Consider the following 17,955-nt stretch of genomic DNA (forward strand, 5'->3'; position numbering starts at 1 on the left):
GATTTCTACGTTTATTTCGGCGGTGGCGTAATAAAAGCAACAAAAGAACACGTTTGTATCTATCCATGGGCAGAACTGAGACGCAACTGCGAAGGCGTGCGTACCCTCTTGCGTTGCGAGGGCGCAGCGTCAACGCAACGCAGATGTGGCATACAATGCGTTGTTCCGTTGCGACAACGCGATGCAACGCAACGCAACGGATTAATGGGGCTTCGCCCTTAGGGTCGCTCAGCGAGCAATGGAAAGCGCGATGCTTGGGATTTCTCTGGCAGATAGAATCCGAAATGAGGACATTCGCCAGAGAACTAAAGTCACCGACATCGCGCGTAGAATTAGCTCGCTGAAGTGGAAGTGGGCTGGTCATGTCTCCAGTCCCATTGATGGCTGATGGAGCCGACACCTGTTAGAGTGGAGACCACGCTTAGGCAAACGTAGTGTAGGACGCCCTGTGACAAGATGGGCCGATGATTTAAAAAAGGTGGCAATTTCGGGATGGATGCGGACTGCCCAAGATCGGGATGGTTGGCGTTCTATGGGGGAGGCTTTCGTCCAGCAGTATATATGACGTTGATATCATTTATATTAAAATTTTAAAATACCTGATGTCAGACAGTGTGTACACATAGAAGGACTAATTAAGCGTCAAATAAATTAAACCCAATTGTTATCGACAAACGGCTAACTACACCGTACTCATAGCCCAGATAGCAGTGGTGAAAATAACTGCGAGTTGTTAATCGCTGCTTTATTATTACTTCAAGTGATAACAACTCTCAGATAATAATTACTTGAACGCTAATTGTTTAAAAAAAATGAACAGTTGCGTTAGTAATGGTGGGTTTATAGCCAATTCAGATATTACAGTTACTTATAAAAGCTTGTATGAAAAAAAATAAGATAAAGTAATTATTGCGTGTGTAAATAAATAATAACGTACTATTATGTTTGAATTTAAAATTGGAATGCAGGCGGGAAAATGAGCTTTCCGATGCTAAGTTATTCCAAACGCCCATGGAAAAGATTGTCACATTAAGAAATAATTAGCATTCCATACAACATAGCAGGTAAATTAGGTTACTAACTTATGTCGCTTTTCAATAGTTATTAAAGAAATAATAAAATTTAAATTAACCAAGACAAATAACACATTAAAATATACAACTGTCTCCCAGACTACCTCGTGTAGCGCCGAACTACACTTAGACGCATTATGCTTGGGCCTCCCTACATTTGCGTTACAATTAAGGTAAATTTGAGTTTTGTTTGCCGTTTGTATTTATACCGACTATAACATTTAAAGACAAATTTGATCTTCATTTAAATCCGTTTAATAATTTAGTTTCAATGAATAACATCAGCTACGCTCCCTCTATTGAGTTTGCGGATCGAATAGATTTTCAGTCACGAGTATTACAGCTGTTTGCAATGAACTATTGTTTAGTTAAGCAAGTTAAACTTATAATATGGGAACCTCATTCCCCTTTGCATGCAAATTGCTCATCAACTTAAGCCCTTTAAGTCATTAGATGTATGCTTATTATTCAAGTTAATGTACTAATCATTTTTTATTAAATATTATAAACATAATTATCCATATTATATAATATGCATAGAAAATAACGTACTTAATATCAGGTCAAAATTAAAATCAGGAGATGTAATCGTGAAAAGTGTGCTCTTTATTCCCTTACCTTATCTTAACCCATAATATTTACATTAAAGATATTTTTGAATTAAATATAAAATGAATATTAATTACTATAAAAAAACCAGAACGTGTAGATTAGTGGAAAGAATTATAGCAGATTTATTATTATGAGAGATATTTAACAAATTTTAATATTTAGCTAGAACATGTTCAAACATGTTTAAATTTCCCGTAGTTTGTAACGTTCAAAAACAGAGACGTGTAAATCAGCGGGGCGCTTTTGAACGGGGCGTTACTTTGCGAACAACTTTGTAGTTTAAAACTATACTAACATTTAATATCGAGAATATCGAGTTATTTTTTGTTAATTTTCGATCAGTGATCTGTTTTACTTGAAAACAATAATTATAAACTTTCTGGACTATGATCTCCTATTCTTATATAGAGGATCCGACAACGATTATATGGTGAGGGCTAGTGTATGCTGTAATATATGATGCATACTCTTATTTAATGTAAGGCCGCAGATCCGTAGGCCCTGGTTTCAATTCCCAGGTCGGGCCAATAAAAAGTTATTGGGTTTTTCCGTCAGAAAATTTTCAATAGCTGCCCGGAGTCTGGAAGTTGGAAGGGTGTACACTCCCGTGCCTCGGAAAGCACGTAAAGCCGTTGGTCCTGCCCCTGGAATCTTTCCGGTGGTGTCGGATCGCCGTCCCATCGGATTATGAGAGTTAGGGAATAAAGAGTGCACCTGTGTTTGCGCACACACTTGTGCACTATAATATTTCCTGCGTAGTTGGCTAATCTCTCTTGAGATTGGCCACCGTGACCGAAATCGGTCTGGAGGACATTATTATTATTATTATTATTATTACTCTTATTTAACACATGTAGTCTTCCAAACGATTTTTTCGAAACACACAAAAAGTAGAATAAATAGAAATGATCTATTTCTTAAGCGATTTTAAGCATCAATCATAGATTGAAATAACGCTGCACGTCGCGTTTAACGGTGACGAAAAACATTATAAAATTAAATACTAAAATGAGAGGCGGATTTGGAATAATCTCCAAACTCATCAAGAGTGGAATATTTAAAGTAAAAATAATAGTAATATTAATTGCTAAAGTAATAATAATTTACCCGTCCAAATAATCGTAAAACTTGTACTAGCAATGTAGACTTTCTCATCGTTAATCTAAACTAATATATGTTGCGCCATTGACGCTTCTGTGTAAGTAAACCATTATTCTTCGTTTGTTTTAATAAATATCATTGTATTTGAGTAGTTTTTCTTTATCAATTATAGTTTCATGATAATTATTTAATTTAACTACAATTGCTTTTTAAATTACTCCACTCAAGCCATGCTTTATTACCACTACAGTAAAGTTGCCTATAGTAAAGTTGTAGAAGCCGAGATAGCCTACTAGTTAGAACGCGCGAATCTTAACCGATGATCGTGGGTTTTAACCTAGCCAAGCATCACTGAATTTTCATGTGCTTATAATTCATCTCGTGCTTGATGGTGAAGGAAAACATCGTGACGAAACCTGCATGTGTCTAATTTGTTGAAATTCTGCCACATTCCTTCCAACGAGGCGTGAAGAGGCATCTTGCTGGCCGGCAAGGCGAAGGCGGCTAGTGCAGAACGTTTTTCCCGTCTGTACTGGCTGTCGTCGCGTTTGGACTCTACTACCACTTACCATCAGGTGGAGTAGAGTCATTTGCTCTCCCGGCGAATATAAAAAAAATAAATAATGTGTATTCTACCAAGTCGCATAGGAGCAACGTGGTGGAATAAGCTCGAAACCTTCTCCTCAAAAGCGAGGGGAGGCCCAGCAGTGGGACATTAACAGGCTGTTACTGTACAATAAAGTTGAAAATTAAGTTTGTTAAATTTAATGTTTCTTCAAATGAAATAATATTTTTAAATTATTTGCTGTACATTATAAAAATATAAGTTAAGATTTGAGGTGAAATAACGAATGAAACTAATAAACATAATATAATAATAATCATACTCGGTGGTAGGGCTTTGGCAAGCCCACCTGGGTACGTACCACTAATAATATTAAATATTGTTGTGTTCTGGTCTTATGTGTGAGTAAGCCAGTGTGATTACAAGCACAAGGAAAATTACATCTCAGTTTCCAAGGTTAGTGGCGTATTAAAGATGGAATGGTTAATATTTCTTACAGCGCCGATGTCTATGGGCGGTGGTGACATCTAACATTATGGGGGCCCGTTCCTATTTGATATTTAAAAAAAACATTTACCTAATAACGAGAGAACTTCTAAATAAACTAAATACACCATTAAAATCATAAGCTTTGTATATCAATTATTAATTAATTGGAAAGCAATTATTTATCCACAAAAAGGTAATCGAGATCAAAGTCAATCGCACGACGAAGACAATAAAACAACAACGATGAGACAAAGACTGATTGATACTTTAATGTTCTGCAAAGCTGAAGAAGTTCGACTTTGATTAAAATCTGGAACGATAATGGAAATCGATCAAGCTGAAGATACCGACAGGTAATTGCCTTATTATCTATATATAGAGCCGGTCGGCGTGGTTGGTACAACACTTGCCTTCACGCCGAAGGTTGTGGGTTCGATTCCCACCCAGGACAGACATTTGTGTGCATGAATGTCTGTTTGTCCTGAGTCTGGGTGTAATTATCTATATAAGTATGTATTTACAAAAAAAAAGTATATATATATATATATATATATATGTATATATATAAGTATATACTTACTGACTGACACATACATCAACGCACGGCCCCAACTTCTAAAGTGAGAACCATGAAAATTTGCATACGGGTCCATTCATTTATTTATTTATTTATAATAGCACACTTACAACATACATATAAAGCATTGAAAAGATTAATTTATAAAACAATAATAGTATATCCAATATGCATGTCAATTACAAGTGTACATAGCACTTCAAGATTCATCTAATCAAATTCAAATTAAAAGTAACAAAAAATCATTAGTAATTTTAAAAAAAATGTCAAAATTAAATAATAAATAATGCCATTATTATAGTAAAAAATCCATCGGTGAAATCATAATTAAAAAGTATTAATTAAAACTAATCATACATTTTATAATAATTAAGTAACTTATTTCTAAAGATTGAGGGAGAGTCACCAAAAATGTCAATGTCCTCCTCCATTTAAAAGAAGAAGAAGAAAAGTTTGAATCAAAATCCTCAATCTTTTGAAAAAAGAGCAATGGAAATCAGTATTTAGCTATTCTGAACTATGACGCGGGTAGAGCCGTGAAAATAACTAGTGCAATTTGCTTATTAGAAATAACTACATAATTAAACATTTTGTGGGCTACGAGTACATCTTATTCATTTAAAATGTGTAATCATAACGAAAAAAGTCACGGAACCAACCAGTCGCTTATAATAAAACTGTAACGAGTTGTGTTTGCATAAAAAAAAATGATTTGAAAAGACTGAATTTTAGATTGCCTCAAGCGCCTAAAATACAAAAACCTTGGAATCTGAATACTTTGAATACATTTTCATAAAACCTTTTTGTATTGTATTGCTCAAATGGTCTATTGAAAAGTTTTCGCATTAAAATAACGTGAATATCTTATAAAAAAATAAATAAATAAAGTAAAAAAAAATACAGCTATCAATTCCAATTCTCATCTATCGCCGAAAGTCAAGAATCTACGCTGTTAAACACACTATATCGTTTCTTTTTAAATAAATAAATATTGTGATTCACAAATTTATTTAATAATTTAAATAATTAGTTAATAAATATTTTCTCGTATACGTTTCAAATTTTTATAGGCTCTGTTGTGTTGTAAGTGCAGAGTTAAACCGATTTAATTCGGATGAAATCACAAGAAACTTAGAGTAATATTTCAAAAGGGAAACCCATTTCAATTTTATAGTTTTAATAAATTACGTTCATCCGAATAAAGCATGGATCGAAACGAGCAAAACATTTTGAAATTTATTTCTCATTTATACGCTTTATATTTAGAAAGTTTGATCCCTACCTACGAATATTTCGGAATTACTACAATTTGGCAGACGCCCAGAGCGGAATTAATTCGGTATTCCAGGCCTCTGTGAGCTATCGATTCGTACATAGGGGGATATCATCTAATATTATAAAGGAGACAGTTTCTTTTGCTTGTTTTTTCCTGGTTCACGCAGTATCTGCTAACATTATTCAAAACTTACTTAATTCTAAAATACTGATGATATAACGCCTCACCTTATTGCGTCTACCGGTGACTAGAGGACTGGATCATTTTTTGCGTTGCGTTTCAATCGAAGAGCGAAATAGCCGATATAGATACTGACACAAGAGACATAACACCTTAGAATACGTGTATATGTATGTATATATGTATATCCATACATATATGTCACTGCTATTTTAAATATTTAAGGATATGTAGATAAGAAATAATGTTTTCACAAGAACAAGTGAGTAAAACGCTCCCGGGGGCAAAGTGACTTCGGATAGAAGAGATTATGAGACAGCATATAGATTATGCAAATCTCAAGACTGACTTCTTTATATTTTACTTGTGTTTTATTTATTTTAAACTCGACAGAAACATTAAGATATTTCGTTTCAGATTGAAACATTCGCTCCACGTTATCTTTATTTATATTATAAAGCTCTACGGTTTGCGTGTTCGAGGTAATCTCAGGAAAAAATATTAGATAGACCGTTTATTGAAAAAGGTTAGAGGCTATATAATTTTACGCTAAGGCCCTAAGGAGCGGAGCAGTAACCATAAGCGTCAACTAATGGCAAACCGTGAGAAACAGGCACGCTTAATCCAAATTTAATGCGGGTATAACCGCGGGGCACATTTAGTTATTAGTATACAGATATATGTTCAAATGGGGACAAAACCTCATTATCCACGATACCTTTGTTCTATCCGACGATTGTATTGAAAGCAACACGCGGAAACTATAATATCAATCTGATTTGTATAGACTTTTTATTTTTTCAAAGTAAAAATTTTATGTTTAGATTAAAAAAAAAACAAAGGTTACAGATAATTGAATTTATGTAAATAATTAAATGTTACAAAAATTATAAACAAATAATAATTATAAAAAAGATATTTTCATTTAAGGCAGTAACTATTTTCATGTTTAACAAAATAACCAAAAGTTAATATAACCAAGAAATTATTCTTTATCAAAATAAGTACAATGTTGGTTTTTGTTAGTTTTAAACGCTTAACTTGAATACGAACCAGTAGTTTTTAGAAATATTACGAGATATTTAAATAAACGTGTGAATAAAAACGTGGGCCGTGTAGTACGATCGATTAATACGATACGGGCGAACAGATCGGTTGGTGAATGTATATGTCTCTTTAGTTAAAAAAGTAACGGGATAAAACTCCGTGTTATCCGTATATATCAGTAGATAAACTGATCCTAACTTCACACGGATACATATATAAGATAGATGTGTATTGCTTAAGATGTAAAATTATGGTATAGAATTTGAAATGCGTTTAAGAGATAAGTTTAATTTTGTTTTGTAATGTTGTTGTTAGTTTAAATTTGTTATTACGATTTTTGCCGTATAAGTAAGTTCGATAGTTCCATGTTGAAGATTTTGATTGTTTTTTTTATAGAATAGGAAGGCGGTCGAGTATGTGGACCACCTGATGGTAAGTGGTCACCAACGCCCAGAGACATTGGCATTGTAAGAAATGTTAACCATCGCTTATATCACCAATGCGCCACCAACCTTGGGAACTAAGATGTTATGTCCCTTGCGCCTGTAATTACATTGGCTCACTCACCTTTCACACCGAAACACAATAATACCAAGTACTGCTGTTTTGCGGTAGAATAACTCATGAGTGGGTGGTACCTACCCAGACAAGCTTACACAAAGCTCTACCACCAGTAAACTAATAACATGTTATCACGTTTTTCATAAGACAGAGTGCAGCTGTGTTTGCGCACACATTTGGACATTATAATATCTCAAAACGAACTAGGAGATCTAGAGGTCTGTGCGTTGAATCAAATAAATACAGTCTTCCGTTTTATATTTAATGTCTTTGTACTTGGAAGATAAAATAAAACACTACTAATACAATACATCGCAGTGGACTCACTAGATAGATTCGATTAGTTAACTTGCTGTATCTTTCATAATGAAAAAAAGATATGATTAATTAAATTATTGGTATAACTTCATAATATTATTGCTAATGAATAGTTAAGTAAAAGACTAAATGTCTGTACCAGTAACAGCCTGTACTACTCTACTGCTTCTCCTTTTTTGAGGAGAAGGTTATTCCACTACTACACACGCTGCTCAAATGCAGGTTGATGAAATACACATGTTGCAGAATTTCAGTGAAATTAGACACATGCAGGTTTCCCCACGATGTTTTCCTTCACCTTCAAGTACGAGATGAATTATAAACACAAATTAAGCACATGAAAATTCAGTGGTGCTTGTCCAAGTTTGAACCCACGCTCATCGGATAAGATTCACGCGTTCTAACCGCTGGGCCATCTCGGCTTTTTTTTGTCTGTACTAAGTATTTGTTCTAATTTCTAATGTCTGTACTGCTATGTTTAGGTCCCATGTCTTCTTGTGGTCTAGTTTTAGAGTTTATTCCACCATTCTGCTGCAATACTGGTGATTATAAATGCTTCCTCATAACATTCATCTTCACCGCCGACCACAAAATAATATATATATACAAATAAAGTACATAAAAAGTTACTGATTTACATGTTTTAACTACTAGACCATCTCGTTTCCACTAATACTTCACTAACTAATACGAATTCACTTGTTTTATATCGAGGAATACTCGACATGTATTGCGTACACTACCACCAGTATAGTCTGTATATCGTGCACTTGTATGTGTGTTACTAGAATTATTGTTATCATTTTACTCAAATAAATGTTAGTCTATATACTCGTAAAGGAATTATGTTTAAAAAATTTTTAACCGAAAATTCTTAACTTCTGAAATGGTTGAATATTCTTGAACATTCGTTTTATGCAAATATTAAGCACACGTGCGCAGGCAATATGAAGTTAGTTTTAATTCTCCGTGTTGTTTTAAGTTTATTATGCACAAGAGCTGACTTTTGAATTTTAACTTTGTGTTAAATTCAGGTTGTCCTTAAATGCAGAATATTTCGTTTATTTTAAGTTTATTTGTAGGGCTCGGTGCAAGCTTGTCTGTCACCAATACCATATTACGTATCTACTTCTAGCTATTATTAAAACTGGTGGTAGCTTAATGTTAAATTTATAAAATGATGATACACAAGTGCTTTTGATAATTCAATAAAGTATATTTTGACTTTGTACAATTTGTTAGAGGATAGATATAAATTACTCGCTATTATTTTTTGTATTATATCGCACGTCTTCGTAACACAAAAGTAACAATCATTTTTATTATAACTAGGCTCTCTCCATAGCCCTTTTTATATTTGCCCACATGGCAAATATAATTAAATAAAAAAAAATAGCATTGGTGAACCCAATGGAAGGTGTACGTTTTTTTCCTGATGACCACAGGAATTATTGAGATTCTACAGCTTTCGCAAAACACATGAGGCACCCAATTTTTATTCTGGTTTGCAACACGAAAACAAAGTTATTTAACCAATCTACAATAGGTCTTTTTTTTTAAATGTCCACAAACGTAGCAAAAACGATCAGAACTTTGTAAACACTTTCTACTTGACATTTATTATTCAATCCAAAAATAAGATATTTGTCGTTTTATGCGAACGAATGAACATTTAACTGACGTCGCTTGAAGGTAGTTGATAAAAAAAATTGACTGCAGAAAAAAATTGTGGTGAGATAGAATTTTTCTGGTGACTTATTAGGTATCTAGGTATATCTAACACATTTATATAAATTTCTTTCGAGGTATAAAAAACTTTTACTGTCGGTAGAGCTTTGTGCAAGCTCGTCTGGGTAGGTACCACCCACTCATCAGATATTCGGTTTGAAGGGTGAGTGAACCAGTGTAATTACAGGCACAAAGGACATAACCTCTTAGTTCCCAAGGTTGGTGGCGCATTGGTGATGGTTAACATTTCTTACAATGCCAATGTCTATAGGCGTTGGTGACCACTTACCATCAGGTGGCCCATATGCTCGTCCGCCTTCCTATTCTATAAAAAAAATATAATATTTGTTATTATTATTGTTAAATACATTTAAATATCAGTTATGTTGACATTTATAAATTCATAATTAAACTTTCGTCGAATGTCCTGTCGTCGAATAGAAGTGACTCAATTGAGAGATCTTGTGGAAGCAGCCTATCGTCAGGTATTTGAATCTTAAGTGCACGTCGCCCAATATCAAATAGTGAAAATAATTCAGGCTGCACTCATTCCTCATCCAATACAAACATTGATTTGATGTATCTACCTATGATATATTACAATATATCACGATAAAACATTTAAATATAAATAATATAAATAAATCCTGGAATAGAAGGTTTAATACTACAATACGCAATAGCCTGTACAGGGTAAAAATAATTTTAAGTCTATGCAATTTTTTTTTGAATTAAAGTTAAACTATAATAAAAAGACAACATTAAACCAACGGTAAGCACTCACAAACATTTACTGAGAAATTGCGTTTTCATAAAAGGCAAGTGGCTAAAACGCTTCCGGCGATGAAGTGACTTCAGAAAAATATTCAGGCCGGAGCACGCGAGAGCATATGGATTATGCAAATAGCAACACGCACAGCTGCCTCTCGTATAAGTTTTATACGCGGTCTATATAACTGGCAACCCACTGCTTTTACTTATAAAAGGTTTTTTTACTAATTTCTTTTAAATACAGAAATCAGAAGAATTATATACTAAATGTATGTATATGTATATATGTAAGTCAAGATGGCCCAGTGGTAAGAACGCGTGAATCTTAACCGATGAACGTGGGTTCAAACCCGGACAAGCACCACTGAATTTTCATGTGCTTAATTTCTTATTATAATTCATCTCGTGCTTTTCGGTGAAGGAAAACATCGTGAGGAAACCTGCATGTGTCTAATTTCATCGAATTTCTGCATCTACATGTGTATTCCACCAACCCGCATTGGAGCAGCGTGGTGAAATAAGCTCCAAACCTTCTCCTCAAAAAGGGAGAGGAGGCTTGAGCCCAGCAGTGGGACATTTATAGGCTGTTACTGTATATGTGATAAACGTTATTACAATTATAATTATTTATTTTTTGTTTATTAACATTTTGTTTCCTATTAGTTTTGATGTTGTCTTGTGGATCATACAATAAGTATGTATCGTTTTTCAGCTTAAATTATTGAAAATATATTATACATTATGTATTTATAATATATTACTTTAAGTTTTATGTATTTTATTTGCTTTACTCATTAAGAATAAAATCAATATTAAGCATTTTCATAATTTTATTTGCGGGCATATGCGATAAGTGTCTCTTTAACAGAATTTTAGTAGCCGACGTACAAAGATCCAGTATTTCGATCCAGCGCCACTAACAAATGACGATCCACGCCGTTTAGATTGGTCCAGTAATTATATTTATATTGTTGAGGTATTATTTCATTTTAAAAGAAGTCAAACGAACAGAAAGTCTACCTGATCATGATGGTAATTGATGACCTGCAACATCAAAGGGACTAAAGCGTTGCTGCGTTGAAGAGACCACGTTTTTTTTTTTTTTAATACATGAACACAAAACCAAAAATAAAATAATTACATGTTTCCTACTAGATGTAAACACAACATTAATGTTATATATTATTATATATCTTACTAGCAACTCATAACAGCTTAGTTTATGTTTTGATGCTGCCAAGCTATTAAAAATAAGTATGTTAATATTTAGGATATAAAAGTAAAACGTTACACAGTTACCATTACAGGGCATCGACTCGGCCGACGCGTTTATTCGTGTAGCGGCACTAGCACGGTAGAGGACGGAGTACGGTATGCAGTTACTATATTGAAAAAATATCGACTGCTTTATTTGAATCGAGCGTTGGATATTAGATTTAAGACTGGATTGAAAAGTATAATATATACATTTGTCAAATACCAATGCAGTGTCACTGGATTGCTGCGCTGGATCGGAATACTGTATCACTGTAAACCGACCTTAAAAGATACTAATTATTAAATATCTTAATCAATAAATAGATTACGCAATTAAAATTTATCAACAATAGTGATAAACGTAATACGTACATGATAAATAGCGAGTTGTTGTAATAATTATATATTTACTTATAATATTATATTGAAGTCTGTTTATTTCGTGATGTCAGTAATATTAGTAACTTTTTTTCCATTACTTTGAAGAATATCGACTCGGTATACCATATAAATTCAAACAGCAGAAATACTTTTGAAAAAATAGTGAATGAAATTGAATGAAAAAGACAATTCTTAGTTATTATTTAACCAATTATTTCTACAATTTTAAGTCTTAATTGACAAGAGTTTTTATCTTAAAATAGTAATCAGCATTGTAGTCGTACCAATCCAGAACTTTCCTGTCAAACCAAACGTAGGCCCCTTTTAATGTTTGAGGAGCATCAAGGACGAGGTACAGTGGAGTCTCAGCCGCCTGATCTGTATTGTAGAAACCTACACCAGTTGTCATGTCTGTTCGCACCAATCCTGGATGCATGGAATTGACAGATATGTTTCTACCTTCCAGTTCCTTTTGCTGTATCATTGTTACAGCACTGAGGGCAATCTTAGCCACCCTGTACGCTACAACAGTACCACCATCAACAAAATCTTCAGAATTAAACGTACCGTTTTTCTTCGATTCAAGAAACCAATCGACAAATTCGTATAAATCTTCAATTTTTAAATCTTTTTTGGATAGTCTCTCAATCCAATATTTATTTCTTAAATTGGAGAGGTGACCACAGTCGCTCGAAATGTTGAGGATACGGCCATTGTTTCTTACTAACGGATAAATTAATTCCTGCATAGTTATCACACTCTTGAAGTTAATATCTATAACATTTCTGCTATTATTGTAAGAAGACGAGCTCAAATCACTATCAACTATGGCAGCATTATTAATAAGAATATCAAGACCACCGTGTTTCTCTTTTATATGATCTCTGAATCGTAGAACACTGTCTCTATCAGCTACGTCTAACTGGTGATATTTTGGGTTTAATCCTATTTTCTTCAGCTCGGCTAGAGCTTCCATTCCTCTTTTATCATCTCGAGAAGTTAAATAGACGATCCCATCGAATCTTTGACACAAGCCCTTAACAATGGCGAATCCGATGCCTTTATTGGATCCTGTGACCACAGCTACACGGGACATGTCTGTTACAGTTAAAGATATTTTGAAGACTGATAAAGTTATCGCTATTTAAATAGGAATATTATTATAATAAACGTGTATCGCTATGTGGCATAAAGCGATAAGCATTATCTACGAATATAAACGTTGCCATTATTTAATAATCAATAGCAAACGAGTTTCATTTTTAATTTTTGTGTAAATAATCAAATTGTGAATTTATTTTGTTATTACTCTTCTCAAAAGCTTTATTGTTATTCATATTTATCATACATGTCATAATCTATATAGAAATGTAATACAATGTATATTAAGCATTGAAAAGCGCTTTACGGTATAATGCTGTAAGCGGCCACAAAAGATACAACAGGCTTACTAGAAATAATTTGTAATAAGCCTAGCATATAAGAGTTATTGATTGAGTTAGTTAAATAATATTGGTGGCGCATTAGCGATGTAAGCGATGGTTAACATTTACTTCAATGCCAATGTCTATGGGCGGTGGTGACCACTTACCATCAGGTGGCCTAATTGCTCGTCCACCTATATTCTAAAAATAATCTACTAAACTAGTTTATACTTTTGTTGATCCCAAAAACCGGCGCGCTTCTAAGTTAAAGATCAAGGATTGCAGAGTTATATTCGATTTAATTCAATTATATGCTTTTAACTAAAATATAGGTCCTTTTGCTAGCTAGTTTATTAAAGAGAGACAGTTCTCCATTACAACCCGAATAACGTGTATAGCAGATTTTTATCCATAGCAACACGAATGACATCACGTAAACATTATATACGTATTTAGTCATAATATTTACGACATGCAGGTATTTTAACTTCAATTAATTATTAAAATATAATTGCTATTAAATTACATATTGAAAGGCATTACATTACATATATGCAATTGATTTTTTTATATATTGTGTTTCGTATTAAATTATGCTTAATTTGTTTTCATTATAAGTTGTATTAGTAATATTAATGTAAAAAGCAGAATTTGAAGAAATAAATACTATGAAACATTATATGATGATAATATTTTAATTTCATTTTATTTTACTTTAGAATATCGTTGAAAAAAATATTTTCGACAAAAACTAGTTATAATATGTATGGACTATATAATGTATTTCTCATGATACATATAAATAATAGGGGTTCTGTTTATTGCGATGAAATTCCTAAAAAAAACATAATGAATTATTCTTATAACATACAATATATCAGTTTGAGTTAAACTATGTACAGTCATTTTTATAATATATAAAATTTTAAAAATATTTATATAGTAAATAGAATAGTAATATTGAACAGTCATTTATTTATTATACAATCAGCGATTTAACCGTGAAATAATAATCTTTATTGTAGTCGTACCAGTCGAGAGTTCTTTTGTCGAACCACACATACGCTCCTTTCAACGTTTGAGGCGCTTCAAGTACGAGGTATATCGGAGTCTCAGCTGCCTGTTCAGTAGTATAAAATCCATAACCCATAGTCATATCCGTACGCACTAGTCCAGGATGCACCGAGTTGACGGATATATTCCTAGATTCTAACTCTTTTTGTTGTATAATCGTCAAAGCACTGAGAGCCATCTTTGCCACTCTATACGCCGCTATTGCGCCATTATCAGCAAAATCATCCGAACTGAATGTACCGTTCTTTTTCGATTCGAGAAACCAATCGATGAAATCATTAATATCATCCATTTTTAAATCTGTTTTAGAAAGTCTATCGATCCAATACTTACTTTTTAAATTTGAAAGATGACCGCAACTGCTTGAAATGTTGAGGATACGGCCATTGTTATTCACTAACGGGTAGATTAGTTCTTGCATTGTTAACATACTTTTAAAATTAATATCAATTATTTCTTTTCCTTCATCATACGTACAAGGATTCGTGAAATGATCAACCACTGCAGCGTTATTAATAAGAATATCTATCCCACCGTACTTTTGCTTAACATAATCTCTGAATCTTGTAACGCTTTCTCTGTCAGCCACATCGAGCTGATGGTACTCCGGATATAATCCTATTTTGTTCAGTTCTATGACCGCTTTTTGTCCTCGAATATCATCTCTTGAAGTTAAAAATACTACTCCGTCAAATCGTTGACATAAGCCCTTCACTATGGCAAAGCCCAATCCCTTATTGGAGCCAGACACAACAGCGACTTTCACGAACATGACTGTACGACAGAAATATATTTTCTTAACTATCTATTCATTGGTTAGTGAAACTTGGTTCACAAATATATATATCAGGTTTTTTATCAATGGAAACTAGGCTAATACATGCTACTCATAAAAATATATATTATTAGTGTTTCTTTGTCATGTCTAGATAATCACTAATAATTTATTAAAATGATTATCTATTTTTTCGACGATTATTCAAAATATATTTTATATTAATTTTATATTGATTCAATTTTATATTTAACAATAGCAGTACTTGATTGTATAAACATTATAATATACTGAATCATTTTTTAATTAGTATTTACTGTTACAGCTTAACTGAGAAAACAAAAACCCGCATCTTTCAAATTGTTTGTGACGTCTAAGCGTACAAATTCATTTAAAATCACCTAAAATACATTTTACCTGTAGTTTCTCGAAATCTCCCTTGAATAATAATGTGTTGCGTGAAAAAAGAGGCATAACAAGCCTCACGCGCGCACGCCTGCCACAAATCAGAAAACAGTTTTTGTAACAGCTTCGTCTTCTGATCTCTTCATGTGGCCATTTATCTTCTAAAATATGCAGTGCATCTGGTTTGGTTTATTAAATTGTTAGAAGTTTTATACGCGTGACTTTCTGGAAAATTTAGAAAGAGATTTAGTCTCGATTATCTTACTTGGAAAGTTTTAATTTGCTGAAACTCAGCGTCGTATATCTACCCAGGATTTAAGTTCAATCATGTTGTATTTCCAAAGTATGCTCTTACTCGTTTTGGAATACATATGAGTATATTACAAGAATGCTAGGTGGGACAGAGAACGGCTAAAATTTTTAGTTCTTAATAACGAATTTTACGATCAGCCTAGTTAACAGCTGCTGGACTTAAATTTGCATAATTACTTCTGGAAAATATGTGAATACTTCACAACATGTGACGAACGAAAGAGCAGTGTAAGGAAAAATGCAAGATCGTTGAGCGGTGCCCGCATTGCGCTGAGTGCGAGCAGTTCTCCTGTCAGAGAGGTATTGAGCGTGTTGTTAAACGATTTTACCGTTTCGTACAGTTCTTTTACCGTGTTAGAACTTGATAAAATACTCCTTGCAGTTTTGTTAAATGTTTGAAAATGTTTTTTTTTAAATAAAATATTAAACGCATTTTTCACACTGTCAATGGTTATATCACCTTTATTTATGATGTCCGTTTCGTTTGTAAGGCTATATTTAATGTGTAGAATGGTTAACACGAATATGTTATAAAAACCTTGCGGTCAAATTTGTAACGATTGCAATAAATTTGAATGCAACCCTAATATTATTTAAATGCAAAACTGTATTTAACAAATTATGATTACGATATCTTCGTTATGTTAGCATTAATCTCCTTTGATAATGACGATGTCAAGTGATTGTCGAGATAATCGACAATGTCATCGAGCTTAATCAAACAAAGAAACGATGACGGTTCTTAGAGCATTTTATTCGATAATAATATAAAAAACAACAAATTGGTATTTGTGACAAAGTGGTAGGTGGAGACAGGCTTATCTCTCCATCAGAGATGTGATATAAAAAAAAACCTCTGAGTTCTTCTCAGGTCTGAGGTGTTGTTTTCACTTTTGACTTTTTGAAATATGTTCTCATCTTCCAAATGTCAACGATATTATCGTGTTTGTCTTGTATCAAGTTGTATCAAGTAATGCGATATTCATTAATGTAATAACTAATATATTAATTGATAATTAATTATGCATTCATAATCATCTTACTTATGGACTCGGAGGAATGAATTCGACAAAGATATTTCTATCTTCTCTAGTAAATCTTTGATCAAGAGACAAATTAAATATCATGTCTTTGTCGCTTATATACTTTTTGGTGTTTTTACAAACGTATTCGTCAGTATATATGTAACGTGACTAAGCCCGCTGGTCTGAGTTTCAATGGAAACAAAAGCATTAGCAACAAATTTACTGGTGACAGGGCTTTGTGTTGGCTCGCCTGGGTTTGTAACACTACTTATCATATATTCTACCGCAAACAGCACTACTTGGTATTGATGTGTTCCGGTTTGCAGGGTGTGAGAGCCAGTGTCCCATTCTCAAGGTTGGTGGTGCATTGGCGATGTAAGCGATGGTTAACATGTCTTACAGAGCCAATGTCTATGGGTGTTGGTGACCACTTACCATCAGTTGGCCCACATGCTCGTCCGCCTACCTATATTATTAAAAAAAAACTTTCTTTTATTTATCATGCATACGATCTTAAATCAATTCGTAGCTATACCAGACATTAAGAGTGACACTCCGGCCTCCGCCTGTCAGCGGAGGTCGCTAATGGTATCTTTGATTGATGTGCAAATGATGGCGCTAATTTAAATATTCATCTATAAATATCGTCCGTAACAAATTTAAATAGAAAATCTGAAATAAAACTCTACGTTTTATGTTATATTCAACCAAACAAATAACCAAACTATCGTATTCATATTTATTTATATATCGCAATATATTTGTGTCACGTTTACCTCTGCTTGTGAGTTGTCACCATTTTCTATGAACCTATGGGACGAAAAATGTTGCAATTTAGTACGACAGAGGGTTCGGCTATCGCAATCATCGACGTATAACGTTAATTAATTAATTTCGATTATTTGTGTTATTTTCAAGGCAAAATATGAAATTAAATTCGAAACGTAGAATATGAAAGGGCTTGTTATGAGAAAGATTATCAATATTTATAATTTCATGAGATA

The 17,955-nt window shown here is 33.3% G+C and overlaps 2 protein-coding genes across 3 annotated transcripts; both read right to left on the minus strand.

Moving 5' to 3' along the window:
- Window positions 1-384: 384 nt before the first annotated feature.
- LOC126780949 (carbonyl reductase [NADPH] 1-like) lies at window positions 385-13,049 on the minus strand. 2 transcript variants are annotated; one of them, XR_007670583.1, is made up of 2 exons: window positions 11,598-13,049; window positions 385-400 (listed from the first exon to the last, which is right to left on the minus strand). XR_007670583.1 is itself a non-coding variant. In XM_050505655.1 (1 exon), the coding sequence occupies exon 1, from the start codon at window positions 13,030-13,032 to the stop codon at window positions 12,169-12,171; it is 864 nt and encodes a 287-aa protein (XP_050361612.1). In that variant the 5' UTR covers window positions 13,033-13,049; the 3' UTR covers window positions 11,111-12,168. The 2 variants fall into 2 exon arrangements, 1 of the variants encoding a protein (XP_050361612.1); XM_050505655.1 differs by lacking the exon at window positions 385-400 and having other exon boundaries at window positions 11,111-13,049.
- A 1,290-nt stretch (window positions 13,050-14,339) lies between these two features.
- On the minus strand, window positions 14,340-15,206 carry LOC126781085 (carbonyl reductase [NADPH] 3-like). Its single transcript, XM_050505907.1, has one exon. It carries the CDS (start codon window positions 15,204-15,206, stop codon window positions 14,340-14,342), a length of 867 nt encoding a protein of 288 aa, XP_050361864.1.
- Window positions 15,207-17,955: the final 2,749 nt, after the last annotated feature.

Source organism: Nymphalis io, chromosome 3 (assembly GCF_905147045.1).
Source record: "Nymphalis io chromosome 3, ilAglIoxx1.1, whole genome shotgun sequence".
Taxonomy (NCBI): domain Eukaryota; kingdom Metazoa; phylum Arthropoda; class Insecta; order Lepidoptera; family Nymphalidae; genus Nymphalis; species Nymphalis io.